Source organism: Lepus europaeus, chromosome 4 (assembly GCF_033115175.1).
Source record: "Lepus europaeus isolate LE1 chromosome 4, mLepTim1.pri, whole genome shotgun sequence".
Lineage (NCBI taxonomy): Eukaryota > Metazoa > Chordata > Mammalia > Lagomorpha > Leporidae > Lepus > Lepus europaeus.
Window position 1 is genome coordinate 35858410 of NC_084830.1, and position 23212 is coordinate 35881621.

Below are 23212 nucleotides of genomic sequence, written 5' to 3' on the forward strand. Positions count from 1 at the left end.
TCCTTCCTTTCCTCTCTCCATCTCTTCTACTTCCCTCCCTCCCTCCCTCCCTCTCTCCTTCCTTCCCACCATGCTTCTCATATTCATGTCATTCTTTTTTGTTGTTTTTAATATATTCCTGTTACCTTAACTCTAGATTATTTTGGATTTTTGATGTTTGATAAAACATCCAGTAACAACAACTACTACAAAATTCTCTCTTTTAAAAGATTACTTTTAAAAGGCAACTCTTTAAAAGTAGTTTTCTCTGTTCCATCAGTAAAACTAGGTCAGACTGTGAGCCCTTAGAACTCCACTCTGGGTCAGGGCATCTCCCAAGCACAGGAATGCTTTCTGCTGAAGATGTGGATTTATTCTGGCTAATTCTAATTTCTTCAGAAAAACCAAGGTTTTCTTACATTTGTAATTCACACCATATATTACATATGGTAATGTTTTCAGAATTATAACAATTTTCTTTTCTAGCAATATAGATGTTTCAAAGTGAATTCAGGGATTAATTTCTTTCCAGTGCTGAGAAGAATGTACATACATCTTATATCCTACTCTCCACCCCTTTCTTTTTTGACCTTAAGCCCTTGAGTATGACATTGCCTCAAGTGTGGTTGCTAGGGTATCACCTACTGGTTGTGTTGTATCACTTCAGTTAACTGCCTGGCTTCCTCCTGAGGGGTCTGGCATGTACATGGAGGGTTGGCAAATCCTCTGTTCTGAAACCAGGCATGAAGCACTGTTTGGAAGTGGTTTTCTTTGTACATATCAGAAATACTCATTTGTGATACTTAGCACACTTCCTTTTTTTCCTGTGCTCAGTGAAATGAGGGAAGGTCTACCAACCTCTTTCTAGCACAACCAAGCCATGAGCTCTCCCTGTTTAAGTGGAGAGAGAGCCCAAGTTAAACAATTTATATTTTTCAAAATTATTTATTGGTCATCCTTACCTCTTCTTTATTTGAATTTTAATACTCCGAGTGCAACAAGAAGCTATTTCTATATTGGGGCATCTCTAAAACAGGAACAGCATGCCTGTAGTCAGTTCTGGTTTGGATTAGCTAATACATTTTGCAGGGGGGGGGGGGTTATCTAAATTGAGCTTTGCTTCCTCCCCAGGGAATGTGGGGGTTGTCTGGATGTAGGACTTACCAGCTTTGAATAAGATGGGGCATCAGCCGCCAACTTGGTGAGCTGGCCTTAGGGATGTCCACCAGCTCTTTGGTGGAACAAGGAGGAATATTTTATGGATAGGATTATACTACATAGCATGCTGAGATATCCTGCTGATTTACATCCTAGCAAAATAAATGGATCACTTGTGAGGCTGAAAATGGCTTTTGGCCTCATTGGATTCACTGCTTTATCTCTTAAGTAGCCAAAAACACAAAACAGGAATAGGATTAACAACATTTGCTCTGTTTATTTTTCTAACGCTCTAGTAGGGGTGAAAGAAGCTTCCAGTTTTCTTTCTCTGGGATTTTTTTTCTTTTGTTGGATGCTACCCTAGTCCCAAAACTTGGTCTTGTTTCTTACCTTCTTACCTCAAGGAAACAGCAGAGGGTTATGGGATCTATAACTTACCCATACAGTCAAAGTTGCACAGCTCAAAACCCAACTAAATGGGAAACATGAATATTTACCTTAATCATGAGTACCAAGCGGGACGCATAACTGTCACTTTTTATTAGACTTCTCTAGTATGTGACTGACTGCTTCTGCTCTAAACAATTGAAAGAGCAGCAGGGGAAGATGGCCTAAGGCAATTTCTTTCAGCTGAGCCAAATATGAGACTGGATCAACTGGCCAGCTTACAAAACACCTATCCAGCTCTGATTTAACCCTAAGGTTTTACAAGGTTGAAGTGCAGTACATAAAAAAGAGCATCCCAGAATTAATCATTCTGCCTTATCAGAGTATCCAGAAAGGGAATTGACACTCTATGCACACAAAGTTGTAGCACATGAGCTTTCTTGATAATTATGTTGAATAAGCAGAGTGAAGAGGGAAATTTTCCGTAAGACCATTCAGAGCGAAGTGGAATTAGACTCCTGATCACAACTCCAACTTATTTTGAGCAATGATAGCTACTACCTACTATCTACTATAAGGTAAACATCTGTGCCAGGTGCTTTGCATTCATTATTGCTAAGCTTCCAGTCAATCTTGCAAAGTATGTATTCTTATTTGCCATTTTGCACAAAAAATACTGAAGTTCACCAAGGTCAAGTAACTTGTCCATGAACAAACAGCAACTTTATGACAAAATTAAGGTTCAAGACTACAGTGCCTTTCTGCCTTAAATATTACGTAAAATATTTTCCCAGTGTTATGCAGCCTCAGTATAATTGATGTGGTTGTCAAGTTATTCTATTAATGCAAACAAATATAAATTTGAAAAGAATATAAATTGAAATATTTATTTAAAATATATATATAAATTTGAAAAAAGAATAGAACAGTTGTTTTTGGCCTGTCATTATATAGGACATTATTTAGTCCTTCTAATATTGGAATAGAATATATCAACTATTTATTTGATATTCAAAATTCACTGAACTTATTTGACAAGCCTCATCTGTCTTCTAGATGGAGTTATGAGAAGTTTTCAAGTTAATTTTCTGTGATTGAAACTTGTTTAACTTCCAAATACCAAATCATGCCTTTATATTATCAAATAATTGTAATGGTATAATCAAGTATTAATGTTTTAATATTTAATGTGCCTAAAGAAATGAAATGTTAAATCAGTCTTTTTAATTAAAATAATTCTTCACTTAATAAATTCTTCACAAAACACTCAAGTAAAACCTTGTAAACTTCTAGTATCTATAGGCTGAATTATGTTACTTGTGAATATCAGGGAACAGAAAATTGTCCACTCTATTCTGTCCCTTGTAAATAGAACATACACAGATTTTGATGGAATAGAACAATATCATTTTGTCTTAATTTTTTAAGTAGTGAACTTAATGGTATATAACATTTTGTTTCTTTTAAATTTCAATGACCTTGGGATATTAGCAGATAAATGATTCTGATCAAACTGTTAATCCAAAAGGCTTCTCAAATCTCCCCTTTCTCTGATTCCCTATAATATACCAACCACTGTTCATGCTATCAAATCCATCTAAATATTTTTTCAATCCATTCTGTCCTTCCTGATCCCACTGATTATGCGTTAGGTCAATTTCTCATTATCTCTTGTCTAGGCTGCACAGTGACCTCTGTACCATGAATCTCATGCCTCTCAAATATATTATCCAGAGCATGACCATAATCTTCTAAGATGCACATCATGCAAACAGTTTTCCTCTTTTAAGTCCCTCCCAACCTCTGTGTGATTCTGTATAACTGTGTCTTTAGCACAGACATAGTCCACGATCATTTTAATCCTAATGTCACAATCTTACTTCTGTAAGTCTGATTTTTTTCAAAGGTCTGACCTAACAGCTAAGAGCTCAAGCTCCAGGGACTGCCTAGATTTCTCTTTTCTTTAATTACCACTAGAGCAAACTCTATCACATTTTATTTGTGTAACTCTGGGCAAGTTACTTAGACTCTCTGAGCTTTGGTTTCTTAATTTGTAACACATAGCTAATGATGATAGTGCTGTGTGGAGCAGTTCTGCAGATCACGTTAATGAATACAAATCATGGATAGCAGTGCTTAGGAGGCAATGATAGTGTTTAGTCGTGTTACCAGTAGTATCACACTGAACATGTGATGTTATTTTAGACACGTTTGGTGTTTGCCTTATCTGGCATATCTGATACTCCTTATTCAATTTACAAACTCCTGCTCATCCTTGAAAACTCAATGCATGTGTGTCTTCCTTCAAGAACTGTTCGCTGGCCCTGTCCCATAGATTTGCTCATTACAATTTATGAGACAGCATCATAGCTTTAATCCCTCATTATTTCACTTACACCATGACATGATAATAAAGAGGGGTATGTGTGTATGTATTTATATCTACCTTATTAGACTGTGACTCTTTGGAACACAGAAACTATACTTTGTTTGCTGTTTTCTTCTTTCTCCCAGGCACAATTCTCTATGAATAGTATATAGTATAAATGTTTTCTAAATATTCAGTGAATAATGGATGGGCAAACATCTCAGTAACTCTATCCCAACCAATGCCATTTATCTACACACACACTCACACAGCTAACAAAAATACTTTTAGTGGGAAATACAGACTACATAGTTTATATTAAATATTGTAGGCCCATTAATTGCTCTTAACATAAATAAAATGGAGAAAGAACACTATTTTACATTCCTAGAAGCTCATTTCATGGCAGCCAAGGTTATCAATCTACATTCTGAGGTTCACTAATTCAGACCAATCTTTTAATTTCTGGACAACATCTACCCAGGCCATTTTAGATCCTTGCTGTTTATTTCATTTCTCTGATAAATTTTTTAAAACAGTAAGACAAGCTTGATATTGTCATTAAGTTATAAATATGCATACATATTTGCAGGTCAAAGTTTCCCTACATTCCATAGCCCTTATAATCCTCAATCCCACAAAGAATCCCTGTCAACTGATAAATAAGTTGGTGTTTACTTTTCCAAAAGTTTTCTACAAATATACTAATATGTACTTAAGTTTAAATGGTGCACATATTGGTATGTAGGTTTACATAGATACATACTAACATAATTTCATACAAGCACAGTATATAGATGATGTGAGTATATGTTTATAGGTCTTAAGTATTTTCTGCTGGGTTTATTTCTATTTATTTCACAGCAATTTTGTAGCAATACCATTAGCACTTCATATATATAACTACATATAGATATACCTCATTCATTTTAAAGAATGAGTAGCAATCTAATGTATGCACTATAATTTAAAGTTTATCATAATTATTAGTAATAAACATGATGTACTAAAATTAGAGTACCTGATGTCCTAAAATATTAAAATATACTGACAAACTATCTCTGAATTTAACATTCTCCCTAGTGTACATAAGCCTCCTACTTTCCAAAAATCTTGATAGCCATTTTATTCTTCTTGGACACCAGGGAGGTTAGATTGTGCATCTTTTTTTCTTCATTTTGATTTATTAGACAAACACAGGCAAAGAGATCGTCCATTTGCTGGTTCACACACAGAATACTATAAAAATCATGATTGTGTCAAGCTGATACCAGGAGCAAGGAATTCAATCCAGGTCTTCCGTGTGAGTGGCAAAAATCCAATTACTTGAGGGGCTGGTGTTGTGGCATAGTAGGTAAAGCCACTTTCTGCAATGCTGGCATCCCATATAGGAGTTGATTTGAGTCTCAGCAGCTCCACTTCTGATCCAGCTTCCTTCTGATGGCCTGGGAAATGTATCACAAGATGACCAAGTGTTTGGGCCCCTGCCATGTGGGAGACCACCCATGTGGGATACCCAGATGAAGCTCCTGGCTTTGACCTGGCTCATCCCTGCCCATTACAGCCACTTGGGAATGGAAGGAGGATCTTCTTCTCTTCTCTGTCTTTCCCTCTGTCTCTGTAACTGACTCTCAATTAAGTCTTTTTTTTTTTTTTAATCCAATTACTTGAGCCATCACCACTGTCTCCCCAGGTCCACAATAGCAGAAAACTGGAGTCAAGAGCCAGAGCAAATATCTAACCCTGATATTCCAATATGGGACAAGAGAGTCTTAGTGTCTAATCAGGCTAAACACATGCCTGCAGGATCTTCATCTTTTCCTTTGACAATTTGTATTTCTTCTATATCGAGCCTCTTCACATGTTTCTCAATTTTCCATTAGATTTTTTGTGTTTAATAATTCATATGAGTTCTTTAATGGATATTAAACTATTATATTTGTTACAAATATGTTATCTAGTTTGTCACTTATTGCTTAATCTATTTTTAAATGAGATTATTACATCTTTCTGATGCAAAATGTATCGTTCATCTTTGTTCTCGAATTCTACCCTGCACACGTTATCAGTTTATTCTTATTTAACTCAAACTTTAAAACATTTTTTTTTTTGGTAATGTGTACTTGTAATGTATAATCTTCTGAAAATCTGAAAGACTGAACAAAATGTGATTTCAAACTTTGAAAGAAAATGTACTATGTTCAAATCAGAAATGTGTAGCATAAATTGAACCTAAACTAAATATACCTTTGTTGCATATTGTGGGGGAAGGGGTACTCTTTGCAAATCCACATTTGAAACACATGTTGACACCATATATATTAAAATAATGAAAAAACGAAAACATCTGTAAAATGGTTCAGACAGATAAAAAGGAGAAGGTTTCTGTATTCTCAACATCTCCCTTGCTTGAAGGGCTATATTTACACACATAGAGCTTAGGCAACTGTCACCACTGTGAATTCATTGGCTGCTATGTTAAGAACTCTATTGTGGGAAACAATTTGAAAGGAAGAGCTTTTGCTGTGAAAGTTTCAAGATATGTTCAATGATTTGAAATATTTCCAATATGTTGGAGGAGACAGACTGTGTAAAAAAGAGGAGGGAAGATCAACCAAAAATTTCAAATAGGGTTTTGTATATACTCATTGAGAACCTTTTACTGAAGTTCAAGACCTAGATTATTTTGTTTATTTTATTATTCACTAAAGTGTACCTCTGCCTCAAACTAGAAGTTAAGCGCCAAAATTCTAGGCATGTCTCTTCTCAAAGTGTTTCCAGGAAGATGGGAAACAGGAAATCCTGAGACTCTTGTGAGAAACTCTGTCTTTGGATTTTTAGCTCAACTTGTATAGATGTAAGTGCACAGTTTCATAAACTGTTCCATGGTATACCAGTCCTAAAAAAATGCATCTTAATATAATTGCTTATTTAATGCAGGCTTCACAAAAACTTGACAATGGAATTCTTATTTTATGTAACCAAATTATAACCCAGTGCATTCCAGAAAACAGTACATTGGAGTTTGGAATCAGCAGCGAGGTTTTGTGCTACTAATTTAACCCAAAGCTAAACTTGTTACAGAACGCCATTACCAGGGAAAGCTGATACATTGTCTGCACAGTTTTAGAACACTGGGACTCTGATGTTGTCCTTCAGGTCAGTCTCTGTATTCAGAGGTCTTCCTGTCGCGACGAGGTGGCATCTCCCACTGTCCTGTTAGGGAGAAGACAAGAAGAATCAATACAAGGAACCAGGGACAAAGTCGAATTTCATTGGTATAGTACACAAAATTAAAGAGGCTGTAGTTTTAAGAAAATCTCAGTTCAGATTTTTAAAAAACTGGCTTAGCAAACAAAGTTTTGCTTTCTTATGTGAGAATGATGGAAAGATTCAAATATTATGAAAGATAAATTCCCAAAATAATGAGGTGGGAATCAAGAAGTACAAAGGAGATGTGAAGGTATTGCCTCAACTGTTAGTACAATATAAATGGGTACAAATAAGTAGAACTTGCATTTCACTAAATAAAGGAGATGTCATTTCCACAGCAGTGGGATAATATGGTTATATTTCTAGTTCAACTTGTTAGAAAACATGACGTTTATCCTGTTTCTGACATTTAATATCTGCGTGATTTTGGACAAGATATTTAGTATTACTACCCATATACTAGGGTAATAATATACTGCAGCTTATAATAGCTACTCAGTCTGGATCATTATATTGTTTTAAGCATCAAAGGAGATAACGGTTTTAAATGCTTCACAACTATAATAGTATGTTGGAAGGATGTGATGACAACTGGAGATAGTGTATAGATCTTTCTGGCAAGAGAGTTTTGGTTTCAAACCATTTTGGAAGTGATGAAGAGGAAGGGCTGGCTTCCAAAGTAGATAATAACCAATGGATGAGGAGAATCAAACAAAAGGCAACAGTGTTTTGGAGCCAAATCCGAAGAGAAGATGAAACAGAAAGATGAGTACAGTCAGAAGGAACGGAAAGGTCGAGGCGAGACCCATCTAAAGAAGTCTAAAAAGTTATTAATATAATGGAAGTCCCTAGTAAACAAATTATGTAGAAAATTACTGTGGCACAAAGGTCATTAAGGGAGTGCTCAGTGATGAAATGAGATGGGAAAAAGACTAGAAGAGGAATTACCTGGGAAGACCTGTGGTTTGGAAGCCCTGTGAGTGCTGCGTGACATGTTTCCAACTTGCTTGTAGTTGCCATTCCTATCACTTGGGTTTCCAGATCCCTTTGAGACACCCGTGATGCAGAGCAGGGGTCTTACTTCCATGACAGTCCCTTCTTCACTGTGTGTAAACATCTCTTCTAATAAGACAGACTGCATCGATGCCCTTTGACACTTGGCAGTCTACACACATCGCGAATTGTTTAGTGGATTATAAAATTAATGTTCTTGCCAATATGCTAATGTATATCCCTTTTCCTCAGGAAATGCAGGCTTTTTCGGCCACTAGTCAGTGTCGATTGTTTCCTTTGGCCATAGGACTTCCTTGACCAACTTTCCATGCCCAGCTCTTTCCAAATTATACTTTAAAATTATAGCACAAACTTACCTCCTTTATTGACATTTCAGATAGTAGCCATGTGTTAAGTACACATCCTCTTTATGAGGAATACATTGAAAGTAGAAAGTAAAAAGTCATTGAGGCAAGCATCTGGAAAAAATGTATTATGTTTGAAACAGAAGTTCTGTATAAGCTTCTGTTTTTTGAGATTTTTATTCCTTAAAAATAAATCCTTCGACTAGGAATGGTGTCATTTATAGCTTGCATAATTACTGGAATTTAGTACCCGAGTAACTACAAGGTATACTATGATATTTTCCCAAGCCAGAATGTTACTGATTAGGAAAGCTGAATGTCCAGTGTGAGATTTTCATGTGTGCATCTGGCCCTGCACTTGGGGCATTGTCAGTTAGTAGGGTCTAAATCACGTACGTGTCCAGGTGTTTTTCCAGGCTTGGCTTCGCAGGAGACTTTCCTGCCACATGCTGGGCCACAGTCTCTTGGAGGACAGGTTTGCTGGCAAAGCTCTGCAAAGTCTGCGTGCAGATCTTGCCACACTTCTTTATCTGTATGAGATCCTCAGATTTTACATCTCGTCCCACACCATATATGGAGTTGGAAATTTTGGCTCTTCAAACATACTCTATTTTATAATTTAAGCATTAAATTTATAATACTCCCTAGAGTCCCTTTTTTTGAAAACTTATAGGAATGATTCAGAGCTAAATTTCTCCAAGGTAAATTAAGTGCCCGTTCTGCTGTGTTGCATTTGAATAACACCTTGTAAACTAAGGACTGACTGAACCCTCTGAAAACAACTGAGAAAACTAAATAGACCCTTTCCCCGAGGAATACTAGTGTATTAGACACTCTATAAAATGTAAATGCTTTTTATTTCCTGTCAGTTTCTAAGATCCAAGCATGCTTCTGCATTCTCTATCATTTCTAATGTGTAAGCGGAACAGAGATTTGAGGAGGGAAGGTTCTTAGTTGAAGATGGCATCACTCTAAAGCATCCCATCGTTTTGTGAGAGCATGCTACCAGCCTAACGGAGCCTTCCCTTGCTGAATCATGTACACGATGATCGGGGAACTTGGGATGCCAGTTAGCCTCCTCATGATGCTTGGGTTATGAAATAAAATAAAGGACCAAATATCAAAAATCCCAACTCACTGTTACTTTAGCTAGCTTATTTTCTGGTTCTGTGGTATCTTCATCATTGTATTATTCCCCAGTCCCACAGACCTCTAGTGAAGTTTGATTCATGTTAATGTTTTAAGAATGACACATGAGTGAGTTTCTGTTTTGTTCATGGTTTCTTATTTTATCTAGCCCTTATTGGATCCATTTACTTAGTGAAAGTGATTCTATAATTTCCCCAGGCTAGAATGATCTGGGTTTAGTCAGCTACTCTGAGCATAAGATAACCACAGAGAATAAATTATATTTAGGAGTAGAAATTTACTCTGATGACATCTGGTTTAACTGTTCTGCATTTGATGTGTATGTGCATGTCTATCTTACGTTTTGACAATATATTTTAAAAAATATTATTTGAGAGGCAGAGTCACAGAGAGAGACAAAACGAGAGGTCTTGCATCTGCTGGTTCACCCCCTAAATGGCCACAACAGCTGGAGCTGAGCTGATCTGAAACCAGGAGCCAGGAGATTCTTCTGGGTCTCTTACACATTTGAAGGGACCCAAGCACTTCGACCATCCTCCACAGATTTCCCAGGCCACTGAAGACAGCTGGATTGGAAGTGGAGCAACAGGACACGAACCGACACCCATGTGGGATGCTGGCGCCTCAGGCGGAGGCTTCACCTACTATACCTCAGTGCCAGCCCTGAAAATATATTTTTTCCTGAGTCTTTAACTTAAATATTTTCAGGGTAGGTATTTAGCCTGCTGGTTAAGACCCAACATTACACATCAGAGTGGCTGGATACAGTTCCCAGCGCTGGCTCCTGGTCTTAGCTTCCTGCTAGTGCAGATCCAGAGAGGCAGCAGAGATTGTTCAACTACTTGGGTTCTTGCCCCCTCCACCCCCGAATGGGAGACTTACATTGAGTTCCCGTATCCCAGCATCCTCAGCTATTGCAGGTTTTTGGGTAGTGAAGCTGTAGGTGGGTTTGCTCTCCCCTGGCCCTCACTGTTTCTCTGCCTCTCAACTGATATAAAGAAACTATAAAAATATCTTCATATTTCTAATCTTATACTGGTTACACAGCAGGTAGAACATTTTCAGAACTAAGTCTTATTTTTCCCCCTTGTAGTTTATTAGAACATAAAATCTTAGAAATGGAGGGAAAGCACAAGGAAGAGTTGGACACCTTAAAAGAAGAGAAAGAGAACCTCCAAGGCCTGGTTGCTCGTCAAACGTACATAATCCAGGAGCTGGAGAAACAGCTGAGCAGGGCCACTACCAACAACAGCGTCCTGCAGAAGCAGCAGCTGGAGCTCATGGACACAGTCCACAACCTTGTCAACCTCTGCACTAAAGAAGGTGGTAAGAATTTCTTCCTCATTTTGGTTTTGTAAGTACTTTATTTCATGCAAACAATGCAATAGCGAATAGAACTTTCTCCACTATATTGACTGCTGTGTAAAAAGAGCAGAACGTTATTCTTAACAAGCATTTGTGAAGTTTTGTGGACAATCATCTCATTTTAGAGAGTGTATTGATAAGTTCAATTTTGTAAATCTGCAATATTTTTCAAAGTTCTTCTTCCTCTCTTGGTCTTTTTAATCTTAAAAAAATCAATTCTATTGTTATGAATAAATATTAGGTATTATGGCGTTAGACGGTTACCAATATAAGAAATTAGCCAGTGCTAAAGAATGTTTCAGAGAGCAGGGGAAAGTTTTAGGACAGTTCCTATTTTGAAACTAATCTTAATTGTCTCCTTCGTTGAAGGAGGAGTGTTTCTTTCAGAGACAGGAGATAAAGTTCCCATAATTTTATGAATGAGAAAGTGTTATTGCTATTAAAAGTTACTTATTAAGGTCACTAGGCTTATTATTACATAGGAGATTTAATCAAGGTATTTGGGTACATTTGTTCTGGGCTGTCTTTGTGGCAATGAAATTTACAAAGTTTTGTTCACTACATTATCTAAGGTCGCTTAGCTGTTGGAAATATCTGCCTGTGTCTCTCTAGAAGACATCTGTCTATCCACTCCTTCACCTACCAGTTATTGGATGAGGGCCTCTCTGTGCACCTGCCCACTTAAAGCAGAACCTCCTCTCAGCCTCACTACAGCTCTTTAGAGTTTGGAGGCGATGGTCATCTATTAAACTTCTGTGCTCCAAATGGGATTGTAAATGGTGAAGAGTGAAAGAAAACACTACTTACATCTAAAAGGCATTGTTGTCATTAAGCTGTGGTTTATGTAACCATTCATGTAGAGGTTTAAAGTGCCTATGCCATGTACATATTTGACATCTGCTTTAATAGTAGACTTAAACTATATGAAAATTAGCTAGATTTCATACTTTCATATATGTAAATATAGAACATGACTTCATATTAAGTGATCTTGTTTTAAAGACATTTCACATTTCTCTATTACACTCCATTACCTTGAGTTATATCTCCTTTAGATAGTCTAAACAAGCCTTTAATATACTTTGTAAAGTAATATTTTTAAACAGTGAGTTCCCAGAGCTCCATTTGGGTGTGCTCAGTAATGTGATTGGGAAGGAAAAAACCTGCTAATCAGTCAGAGCCTGCCAAAACCCTGAGCTACAGTCCACTGGAAGAAAAGTAGAGTGGGGTTTTGCCAGAGAATTTTAATAGAGCTCATGAGTATTTAGAAATTAAGTATTAATATGAGACATATCTATTCTCATATTGAACGGAATACATTTGGGGAAAGATTGAAAACACATTTTTTCTTATCATTCTGAGACATAAAGTACATGGGGCTGAGTAGTGAGGTCTTTTTTTACCCCATGACTTTAGAGATGTCAAGCCCTGATGATTCTCACAGAGCTCAGATGTCTGCCTACTTTTCATCATTTAACTTCATTTTGAGTATTTATCTAATAAATATGTCTTAAAGCTTTTAGAGACAGGGTGTGACTTTAAAATTTCTGGCTGAGTTTTGAGTTTGAGTACAATATCAGGCAACCAAGCATCTGTTCGATTAGAGACATTATGATGGCAACCATGATAGATACTACCCTTAACATTTATTCAGGGTGTGAGAAAAGTAACTGTATCTGTTTTATAATATAGCACAGCCAAAAAATAGTAAAAATAATAGAGTAAAATTGTCCAATACTTCAACCCTCCAGATATCTGTTTGCTTTTTAAAGATACAATCCAAAAATAAATTAGATTTTAAATACAGGATTTGTGATCCTTATATAAGGATACTGCCTGATTTTCCAATGGTTTCTACACTCTCATAGCCATTTATTTCATTTACTTTTTGTGAATCTTTTTTTCTTTCTCTGTTAACCTGTGTTCAGTATTCTAACTAAATATTTTGGTTTTTTAGGACTCAGACACAAAAATGGAAAGTGGCTCTTAATAAGATTTCTATCAAGATTTTAATTTTCTGCACAAGTTTTATTTTTATTGGAGTTGTAATCTTCAGTTACTAGAAATTTAAAATTTAAAGTCACAAATAGCATAACACTGAGTTAAACATTGGTTACTAAATGAACTTTTATTTTATTCCAATTTGAAAACATGGAGGTAAAACCTTTTGTAATTTAAATCTAAATGAATTTATTAACTTATTTATCAAAAGATTATATATTTTACTTTTGGATTCATATGTTCACAGGTGTTCTAAAATCAATATAGCATAATAAATTCACCAAATTTTCTAAAATGTATATTTTAAAAGTGCAAACAATAGTCTTATGCATAATTTTGTAAAAACATCATGGGCTGTGTCAGGATTTAGAAAGCTAAAATTTTTAATTGACCTTAAAAATATTTTACTTTGAATTTGAACCTCCATCCATTGGTGGAGAAAGCTTGCGTGTACTTCTACCAGTCAAGAGAAGAAAATTTCAGTGAGTTTCTGTCATTGGCAACTAATTTGACCTTTATGAAGCTTTCATTTACAATGTCAGGTTACATGTGCCTACTTCATCAAGAAAGGGAAAGAATTACATTAGATGCTCAATATAAAACCAGGAACCCGGTGCTGAAGATGCAACTGACTTATCAAATTTTAATTCCTTCTTTCTCCTTCAAGGGACAAAATTCTATTAAGCACACATTTCTGAAATGCTATCTGTAAGCAAACTTCCTTTATCAAAAGATGTCTGTGTATAATGTTGTTGAGTTTTTGATTATTGACAGTCATCCAAGAAGCTTCTTTTAGCCTCAGATTTCTGATCTCTAAGATAGGATCATAATATGTATCTAACAGGTCTATAGTTCAACATAAATACTTACAAATACAAAACTTTAATTATTCAGTTACATAACAAACTTACTAAAGGTATGGATTTTAAATGTTCTCACCTTGAATAAATGACATGAGAGGTGATTAATATGTTGATTAGCATTATTGGATCTTTATGCAATGTGTACATGTTTTGAAACATTGCATTTCACTCCTATGTATATAATTATAATTTTGAATAAAAGAAAATAGAAAACCTGAAATTAAAATAATTTCTTAAAAAATTTAAAAAGTTTATGTAAAGTGCATCATATGTGCCATAGTAGAATGCTCAACAAAATTGTAGGTTTTTTTTTAATTTTTGTGCTTATAATGCATCAAAGCTATATGATAAAAGAGCTTCTAGAAGTGTTGGTTAGAAACATACTGTTTTCCCAAACATTTTAGTCCAGGAATTATAGATCTATCTTTACATATAGCATTTTTGTTTATTTTCACAATACTTTTTCTACTAAAATATCTGATATGAAATCCATTTAAACTAAGTATAACTGATTCATTTTCTGAAAAATTCAGCAAACTTTCTTTATTTCAAATAGGCAATGATGATATCTTAGGCAAATGGATGTTTCAAAATGAATTGCATTCATATTTAAGTATTCTGGGTAACATTTATTTTTGTCTAATCTTCACGAAAATGTGGTCACTTTTATTCTTAGAAACATTACCCACAAAAGAAATATTGTCCTCAGCCCTATCACAGTGTCAAAGCTTAGCTGGTTGCTTCATGTTTCTGGCAATTCATAGTTATTGCTGGAATTAAGTAGTTTACATTGATAATGTCATGGAAACCAGGTTTAGAATTCTTTAGGGAAAAATTTTCAAATACTCTATGAAGCCTTTACTAGTCATCTATCTAAGTGTTTATTAAAACAACATCACGTCCGTTAAATACATGCAGTGAATCTAATATCGTGTGATTGAGAATTTACTGAAAAATTATGCAAAAAATTTTTAAAAAGTATTTAGACTCCATCCTAAAATTACACAGACTGATTGTCTCACTGTCCAAATCAACTTGGAGCACATTCCTGCTATACCAAAATGTGATTCATAAATTTATCTGTTCATTCAAAAAATAGTTCTGAACAACTGTTCTGTTTCAGATTCTCTTCTGGAAGATAAGAATGTTTATCCATTTTTATTTAACAAATATTTGCTAAGTTCCTCTAATGTGCCAGATATTGTTCAGATCACTGGGAAGAAGAAAAAAAAAAAACTGTATTTGGGTCTATTGCTTCAAGGAACCAATTTTATTCTAGAATTCTTTGCTAGCAGTAAGCCTAAGATATCTGGGCACCAGCAAAACAAGCAGAATTATCACAGTCATGGCAGAGACAGAAGTTGAGTACAGAGTCCATCATCTGTAGTCTTCTTGAGGTCTATGGAATTCTTATTTGACATTGCTCAAGTTTTATGTGGACTAACTTAGTCCTCACAGCAACAGAATGAGGCAACTACTGGGCTCAGCACCATTTTATAACCTCTACAGGGAATTTCAGCATTGACTTAAGGTTACATAGCTGGAAAGGGTTGACCTAGGATTAAAACATAGGCAGTCTGCCTCTACTGGGGACATGATGGATGAATCTTGAAAATGAAATCAGTGGAGGACTTCCCTGAGAGCACATGGTTTATTTGCCAGGAGTCATGAGAGCATGGGATGGGGATGGTATATGTAAATTCAGTCTAAATCTCAAAATCAAGGCAAGGGAATGGTAAAAACAAGACTAGAGAGGCAAACTGAGGGATATCAAGGAGGCCAGATTATTCCCCTTGAAGTAATGATGCATCCATTGTGAATATTTAATGATGGTGATATTTGCATTGGAGAATTACTGTAGCCACAATATAGGAAAAATGTACTGAAAAGTTGAGTCATTTGGAAGCAGGATACTAAAGTTTGTTTCTGCCATTATTATGTCAGCAAATTCATAGCACAAGTCAATTTTCTGAGCCTCTTGTATATAAAAGTTTATGTAATTTTGATACCAACTTTATAAGATAAATGCTATTATTAACCTCATATGAAAGATAAAGAAACTAAGCAAAGAATAATATACAGTGTCCAAATATCATACTTCTAGCAAGTGAACATGCTGAGCATTGAAGCTGGAGAGTCTCCAGTGTTCTAGGTTGAGAAGGGAAGATAGAGGCAATGGTTCTCTTCACATTTCAAAGTGACCATGGAATGGAAATAACAAGATCAGAATCAAAGGATCAAACAGAAGCAAAAGGAATGAGAGTTGGGGAAATTTGCAGGACAGCCACTTTATAGAATTAGAATCAAATGTAATTTCTATATGTTGGGGCTAAGTAACTGAGATGGTGTTGATGGCATCCCTTCAAGTCAGCAACATGGGAGGAAAACTTGCTTACCTTTAGACGTGTTGCCTGAGGTGCCTGTGGGACAGTGAGGCAGGCAGGATATGGGAAGCCAGGATTCAGGAGCAGAATCTGAGTGACCACATTGATGCTGTGTCCTCAGAGGAGGCAGGTGGTGAAATCCAACTGATGTGCAAAAAAAGCAATGACTTGTGGGGGCCATGCATTCATTGGAAAATGTGAGCTAAACTGCATTCTTTCCTTCCACTTTTCCAACCCTGTCCATTATGCACATACCCAGGCCTAAGTTTGTGTACAATTTCAGAGAATTTACATGCACATGGTACACAAGTTTGTGTATGGGTTCAGAATATGTATATATTGACATTATTAGCCCATTTCATAAAATTATGAATGTAAACTCAAAGACAGAAAATTTGGAATTCTTTAAGCTACAGATTAAAAAAAAAAAAAAAAAAGAGGAGGCCAAAAGAAAGACACAGAATTAAGGGTAAAGACATTTGGAAGTGCTATGGCAGAGGAAAAAAAAGACTTTCAAAAGCTGTTAGTTTCAGTGGCAAATAAACATATGGTAAAATAAAAAATAGAATGATAAATGAATTTTAGAACTGGGATGTGACCTTCTGTAGGCAGAATTTTTTTAAGCTACAAGGTTCAACTGCAGAGTTTGAAGATGTAAATAAGAGGGAATGAAAACAGAAATCATTATCTACTCACATTCAAGAAGCTCCAATGTGGAAGGGCAGTTAACATTTTTAGGTAGGGAGACACAGGGTAGGGGAGAATAAGAGAAACTTGATAATAAATTCAAGAGACATGAACATGTTTATAGATTTACACATTTCCCTAATAGATTCAAGCTTTGTAGAGGAGCTTCATACAAAGATCATTTTTAAAATTTCCTTCACGTCATCTGAAGGACATAATGACTGGTGCTACACATTTTTAAGTAATGGACATGATTTGGGCTAATGTGTCTTTCCCAGGGGATGATTTCTCTGTTAGGGAACATTTGATCATTATTTTTGGTCCTCTGGCCTTCTTTAAGGGGGGAAATGAGGCGTTTTCTTCCTTCCCAGAGCTGAGGAGTCATTTGGCTCTGCTCGCAGGATAATTCTACCATCTGAAAGGAATTTACCTCCCTTGCCTTGTCTATTGAGTCCATGAAGTAAATCATTTAAGTCAAGAGACGAGATAGTTTGGACTGCAAGTCCCTTGAGTTAAAAATGACCCTTAAAAACATCACAAGTGATGGGAGGAAATTAAAACTTTCTGAATGTCACTCATATAAACATTGATAAAGGATAGAAAATATCATTTTCATTGACTGAGAGAAACACTTGACTTTTCGATGACTACTTGTAATGGACAATGCAACGTTAGGTAGAAAAAGAAAGAAAAACACAGGAAGCCATCTGCTGAACACGACAGTGAGTACTTGTCCCTGTTTAATGAGGAGAATGCTTTATCTTGACAGAAAATTATATGTCAAACATTTACAATTTCCTTAAAATGAACCACACTATCTAGCACTTCCTTTCATAAAACCCAACGGCTTAAGGGGAAAATGACTGTTTATTTTTGGAAATGGTATATTTCTCCTTTGTTCTGGAGCATGTTATCTGCCTTTTGAAAAGTCGTAATTTCTTTAAAAAGGAAAAAAAAAATTGTGTGAATAGTAGATAGCCAAACTAATGATAACAAAATAAAAAATAATACCGTCCTTGACCTCTCCCATGAACTCTTTCTAAACCACATCTTTTGGGGGAGATTGAAATTTTGTCGTTAATTCTCTCTTGGAATTAGAGTTTCAACTTCAGAAACTAGAGGAACTCTCTTGGAGGGATGTGTCCTGGTTCCAGCTGGGCCTGGAAGTTACCAGGGGAAGCACAACAGAAGAAGGAGGGTTTCTTTGATGTTCCAACACTGCTGCACCCCTTCTCCTCCTGTTCTTTAATAGCCCTGTTGACAAAATCGAAGAAGCACAAATAGTTTGAATAGAATTTTAACTAATTCATTTCCTGGACTCATCCATACTCCAATAGGTATTTTTTAAATTCAGGGACAAAAAGAGTGGACATTAGTCATGGATAAACTATGGTACATTACTCAGATCCAGATGATAACTAATTCCTCTGGGGAAAAAATGACAAAAAAACTCACTTTATTAACATAATTTTCTATGTATGCATCATATCAACTACAGAGTGTATCTGTGCATTATATCAACTATAGAAAGATACTCTCACAATATTATAGTTTAAGACAGGAGAAAAGAAAATAAATGCTGAAAATTTTTAATTATACATTTAGCTTTAAATGCAGAAAGGAAATAATTATTTTTAGCCTCAGATTTTTTTAAAAGTCAAAGAACCTTTGGAACTAGTAGCACAACAAACATGTTTAGTTTCCTGTGAGTTCATAATTTTGTTTCAACTAAAGAATACCAACATTGTAACTAATTCTATAGCACTGAAATCCCATGGTCATACAGGCTTAAGTGTTCACTTGCCGAGTGGAACCATCTCCGAGACCTATTAAGGTGACCTACCAAGTATGAACCAAGCTTCCTAATGGATGCACGAGGAAGACAGATGATTATATGTGACATCAACGCAGTTACACCTTTTCCACATCTATCATTTCTTTGCTCACACTCAATTATTTTCAGGTGTCACATTTTGTTGTAACCAGAAAGTTTCTTTAGACTAGTGACTTGAATTGTCACTTAATTGTAAGCAGAAATTTGGTTTTAAAGCTTTTGCCAGTTGACTAAGGCCTCATGGACACATGCCTCTCAATAAAAATTTAATTTCCATCCCATCTCTCTAAAGCTAGGGTTAGACTGAGAAGGATTCTTCACAAATGTCAGCTAAGACATCCGCCATGGAGAAGGCAGGGCGGTGCAGTTCAGATGGAACAGCAGTGAGAACTTGGAGTTCCAGACTCAGCTCTGCTGCCAGGTTTGGGAACCTAGAAGTACCATGGCCGGTATCTTAGACAAACTCACACACATTATGATTCACATCAACCATTTTATATCTTCTTGGTTTTGTAGCACTGCTGGTACCCATGTTCAGTTTAGAACTCCATGTAGAACCCCTAGCTGGTCACCGAGTACTGCATATTACCAAAGAATTGGAATCAGGCCTACCTGTGCTGATGGTCAGTCCTTCCATCCTTAAAACTTCAAAGGGAATTTTCTGTGTGTGTCAGTTCTCAAAAGTATCCGACAAAAACCTTTCTCTGTTTACAGCTTTACCCAAGAGTTTCTATTTTTAATGGCTTTTGCTGAAATCGATTATTCATCCACTCAAAACAGTACAAAAGATGCCCTTTAAGCTTTCCCATATGCGTGGGAAATTTTTTGTGCAAAACCAATGGATTTCAGCCAGGCTGAAAACATTACACGGGAAATTAACACACATGAAACACCTGAAATATCTTCCTTAATGAAATGACCTTCTGAACAAATGGCAGGGGTCATACAGCAACAGGGTGCCCAAAGGAAAACAGGGAAATGATTTTTACAAAAATGAATGATTGCTTGTTTAAACAAAGCTCTGTGTAAGTCCATCTTCAGCTTTTAGTCAAGTATTTTTTTCCATTCTAGGTTACTTTCAAAAGATATAGCTTGAATATATATTGTTATACATAATGAATCATTCCATATTTAAGGAGCATTAGAAAAATATACTAATCAAATTACAGTAGAAATATGCAGAACTACTTGATAGTTCATTATTCTTCCACATTTTAAAATTGCACCATAAAATTAGCTACCTATAGCATTAGATGCTTTGGATAGCCATGTAGAGCTAATGATTTATCTACCTTATGCAATATTTCAACATTCTTAAAATTTTCTGTGCTTACAATTAAACATCATGAGTGATCCATTCTCCAGATAAACTTATTTCTTTAAGAAAGAAAATTTTAAAATGTTGTGATGATACATTTTTTGCACTGTTTTTGTCCCCTTCCCTCTTCTAGAACAAATTTTTAAAAATTAAATCTTTTCCTAATAATTGTATCCATTATTATCAGCATAAATTAATTGCATCATAATACCATATGACCTTTGGCAAAGTATATCATTTTTCTCCCTCATTAAACCCCAAATTTTTATTTCTTGGTTTTGCCTGTTTTTTAAAAAAATCTACTGTCATTTCCTCACACACAAAAGCTTTCCATTAGTAGTGTCCTGTTTTCTATATGACTGATTGTGGGTGTTGAACACAAACGTTCAACCACACATACTTGTGCCCACTATCACTTCCCACCAGCCCTATCTCTTTGTAACTTCCAGCAAATAATCCATAGGCTGGGAGATCAAGTGATTAGGATTGTGAGAATACTAACTGAAATTAATGGGGGTAACCCCCGATTCAATGTGGGTTATAGGGTACAGGCACCATGCAATCCAAAACTGCCTCTGAGGAACTTCCTCCTCCTCATCTGTCAGCTTTGAAGTTGACGTCCATCTCTGCTTCATACTTTTGCTGAGGGATTCTGTCTAATCAACGATTCTCCCACCCGTGATTCATTCCAACCTCAAGTCCTCATTTTCCTTCTTTCTTGGCGTTTCTGCCTCCTGTCTCTTTTCCTATACATTCTGCTTCAATGAGAAGAGTCTGCACCCATTCAGAATTAAGGACTGTCCTGAACCACCCACAACTCTACGTGTAACCTTGTCAGCTGACATAAATACAGCCGGGAGCTCTGTGACTAACAACTCATCGAAGTTCCACATGAGTTTGGAGAATTCTACTTGTAAATTTTGGTGAAGTTATGTAGCTTCTCTGGGCCTCAGAGAATTAATAATTTATTAATAACCCATCTCATAAGATATTTATGGTGCTAAAATGAAGCAAAGTATATAAGACGTACCTGGTACACAAAACTCATTATTTAGCACATGGTAAGTGTTCATTTAATGCCAGTTAATTTTATGATCATGATTATTATAGTTCCATCAAAAAGATTATAGTTAAGATTTTCAGACTATTTACAAAATATATACATATAAATAATTAGTGTGAGAAAAGTAGCTCTTTTTTCAAAAAATTTAGAGTAATAATAGAGTAGATAAATGATGTTCAAGTATTCAAGTATACCAGGGTTAGGAGGACTGTGGAGAAAAGAAATTATAGTTTTTAAAACAAGGCAGCTTTTAACTATTTAATCAAGGACTTCAGATTAAGTGTACTTAAAAAGACAATCCATGTGTTTATTATACTATGATTTTTTGTAAAAAAATTTAAAAATTATAGCTTTTCATAATATGGATGTTCTATCAACATTTTGAAGATGCTTCATATACATGAATTTAAACTTTTTTGCTCCCAAATAAACATATCTTTTAAAATTTCAAGTAATTAATTTTATTTGAAATGCGGACAGAGAAAGAGAAGAAAAAAGATATCTCTCATCTGAATGTTCACAGCACCTGGGGCTTATAGAAGTCCTTCACAATAAATCAGAATTCTAGAGAACGTCTTAGAAATGGCCTTCCTGGAAATGTCCACATGCATGGCTGAAGAACACAGGCTCTAATCAATTGTTTGCTTCCACCTGGTCAGATGTGCACATGCTCAGTTACCTTCAGTAACCTGCTGTGTTGACATCAGATGTAGGGCCAGTTCCTAACGCTGTTTTCTCTGATGACAGTGGCCACCCAAAATACCCACAAGGACTATCCTTGAACAAATAACTTCATCCACATGCATTCTAATGCATGTCAAATACTGGAAAGGTATGAACCTAAGCCACTTTTACAGTTAAAAAGAATATTTGAATGATAGATTCCTTACAGCTACTGACTGGGAAATGGATAGGAGCAAGGGTTTGGGTTTTTCACATTTGTCTCTGGTAGCAAAGCTAATTGCCATCTGTGTCCTTTGCTAGGATTGCTCAGACTCAGAATTCCCAATTCCACATTCCAGGAAGTTTTCTCTTGAGGGTTCATCTGAATTGAAGTGACCCTCTACCTCACCTTTCAAGGTCCTTCCCTGAATTCAGGCTGGTGGCCCGATACACCATCTGCAGTGAAATTGGTTGGTTAAATGAAGGGAAGAGAAGGGGTATGGTCCACAGCTGCTGGTGTTAGGGTCTCGGGTTGCTTATTAACTGAATATTGTCCTGTGACAGATATGCACCTGCTCCTGTCTCTATTCTTTCCCTTTAGATGACAAAGATTGGCTGTACAGATAAGACTAAATGAAAAGAATGAATAATGATTTCTTCCTTAGACTTTCTAGATTTATTTGCTGATACTGCTGTGAGTGAAGTCTTTGAACTAACCAGGCTTTTAAAATTTAGCTCAGATAGGGTTTTCTACATGTTTTGTTCTTCTAAGTGTTATCTCTTCCAGGCAGTCTTTCCCACCTGGCAGATGGAATATATTCTTCTTGCATGGAACTAGTGCATTTCATAACAATTGTCTCCCTTTAATGCTGTATTTAAACTGGTAACATTATAGCTATAGAAGCTGTCGCCAACCATATTGTGATCTGGTAATAGGTCAAGAACAAGTGCATCAAGAAAAAAATCAATTCCTTGTCACATTGTTTGGAACCTGATCAGACTTTACCTACAGTTCTATTCTGGAGCATTCAATTACATGATCCAAATAATTATCTTTTTTCTTTAGGCAAGTTTGAGTTGAGTTTTCTCCTTTCATGGAAATACTAATCATGGATATGACTATCATGAACTGTCATTAAAGATTTCCTAATTTAATGGATCTATCTTCCATCAGGCTATGATCACATTAAAGGCAGGTTTGGGTTTTACAATATCTATAACTCCATTGCCTAGGAAAATTCTTATAAATAGCAAATGTTCACTAGTTGTTGAATTAACACGTAGTATTAAAATGTATATTTTTCTTAGAATTCTATATAGAAGTGTGAAGCTATTATAGGTAATTTTCAGGCTTTCTGAAAAGAAAAAAAACCTGAATTTTTAAGGAATAGAGACCCAAGAATGGAATAAGAAATGAATATC

General features: G+C 35.8%; 1 protein-coding gene across 2 annotated transcripts in view; it reads left to right on the top strand.

Moving 5' to 3' along the window:
- The window catches only part of ANGPT1 (angiopoietin 1), a 255541-nt gene that overhangs the window by 168114 nt on the left and 64215 nt on the right, over nt 1-23212 (top strand). Inside the window, exon 4 of one of the 2 annotated variants that reach the window (XM_062188110.1) lies at nt 10706-10938. In XM_062188110.1, the coding sequence (XP_062044094.1) occupies nt 10706-10938 (233 nt within the window). The remainder of the gene's footprint in view (nt 1-10705; nt 10939-23212) is intronic. The other variant, XM_062188111.1, reaches the window with a different exon arrangement.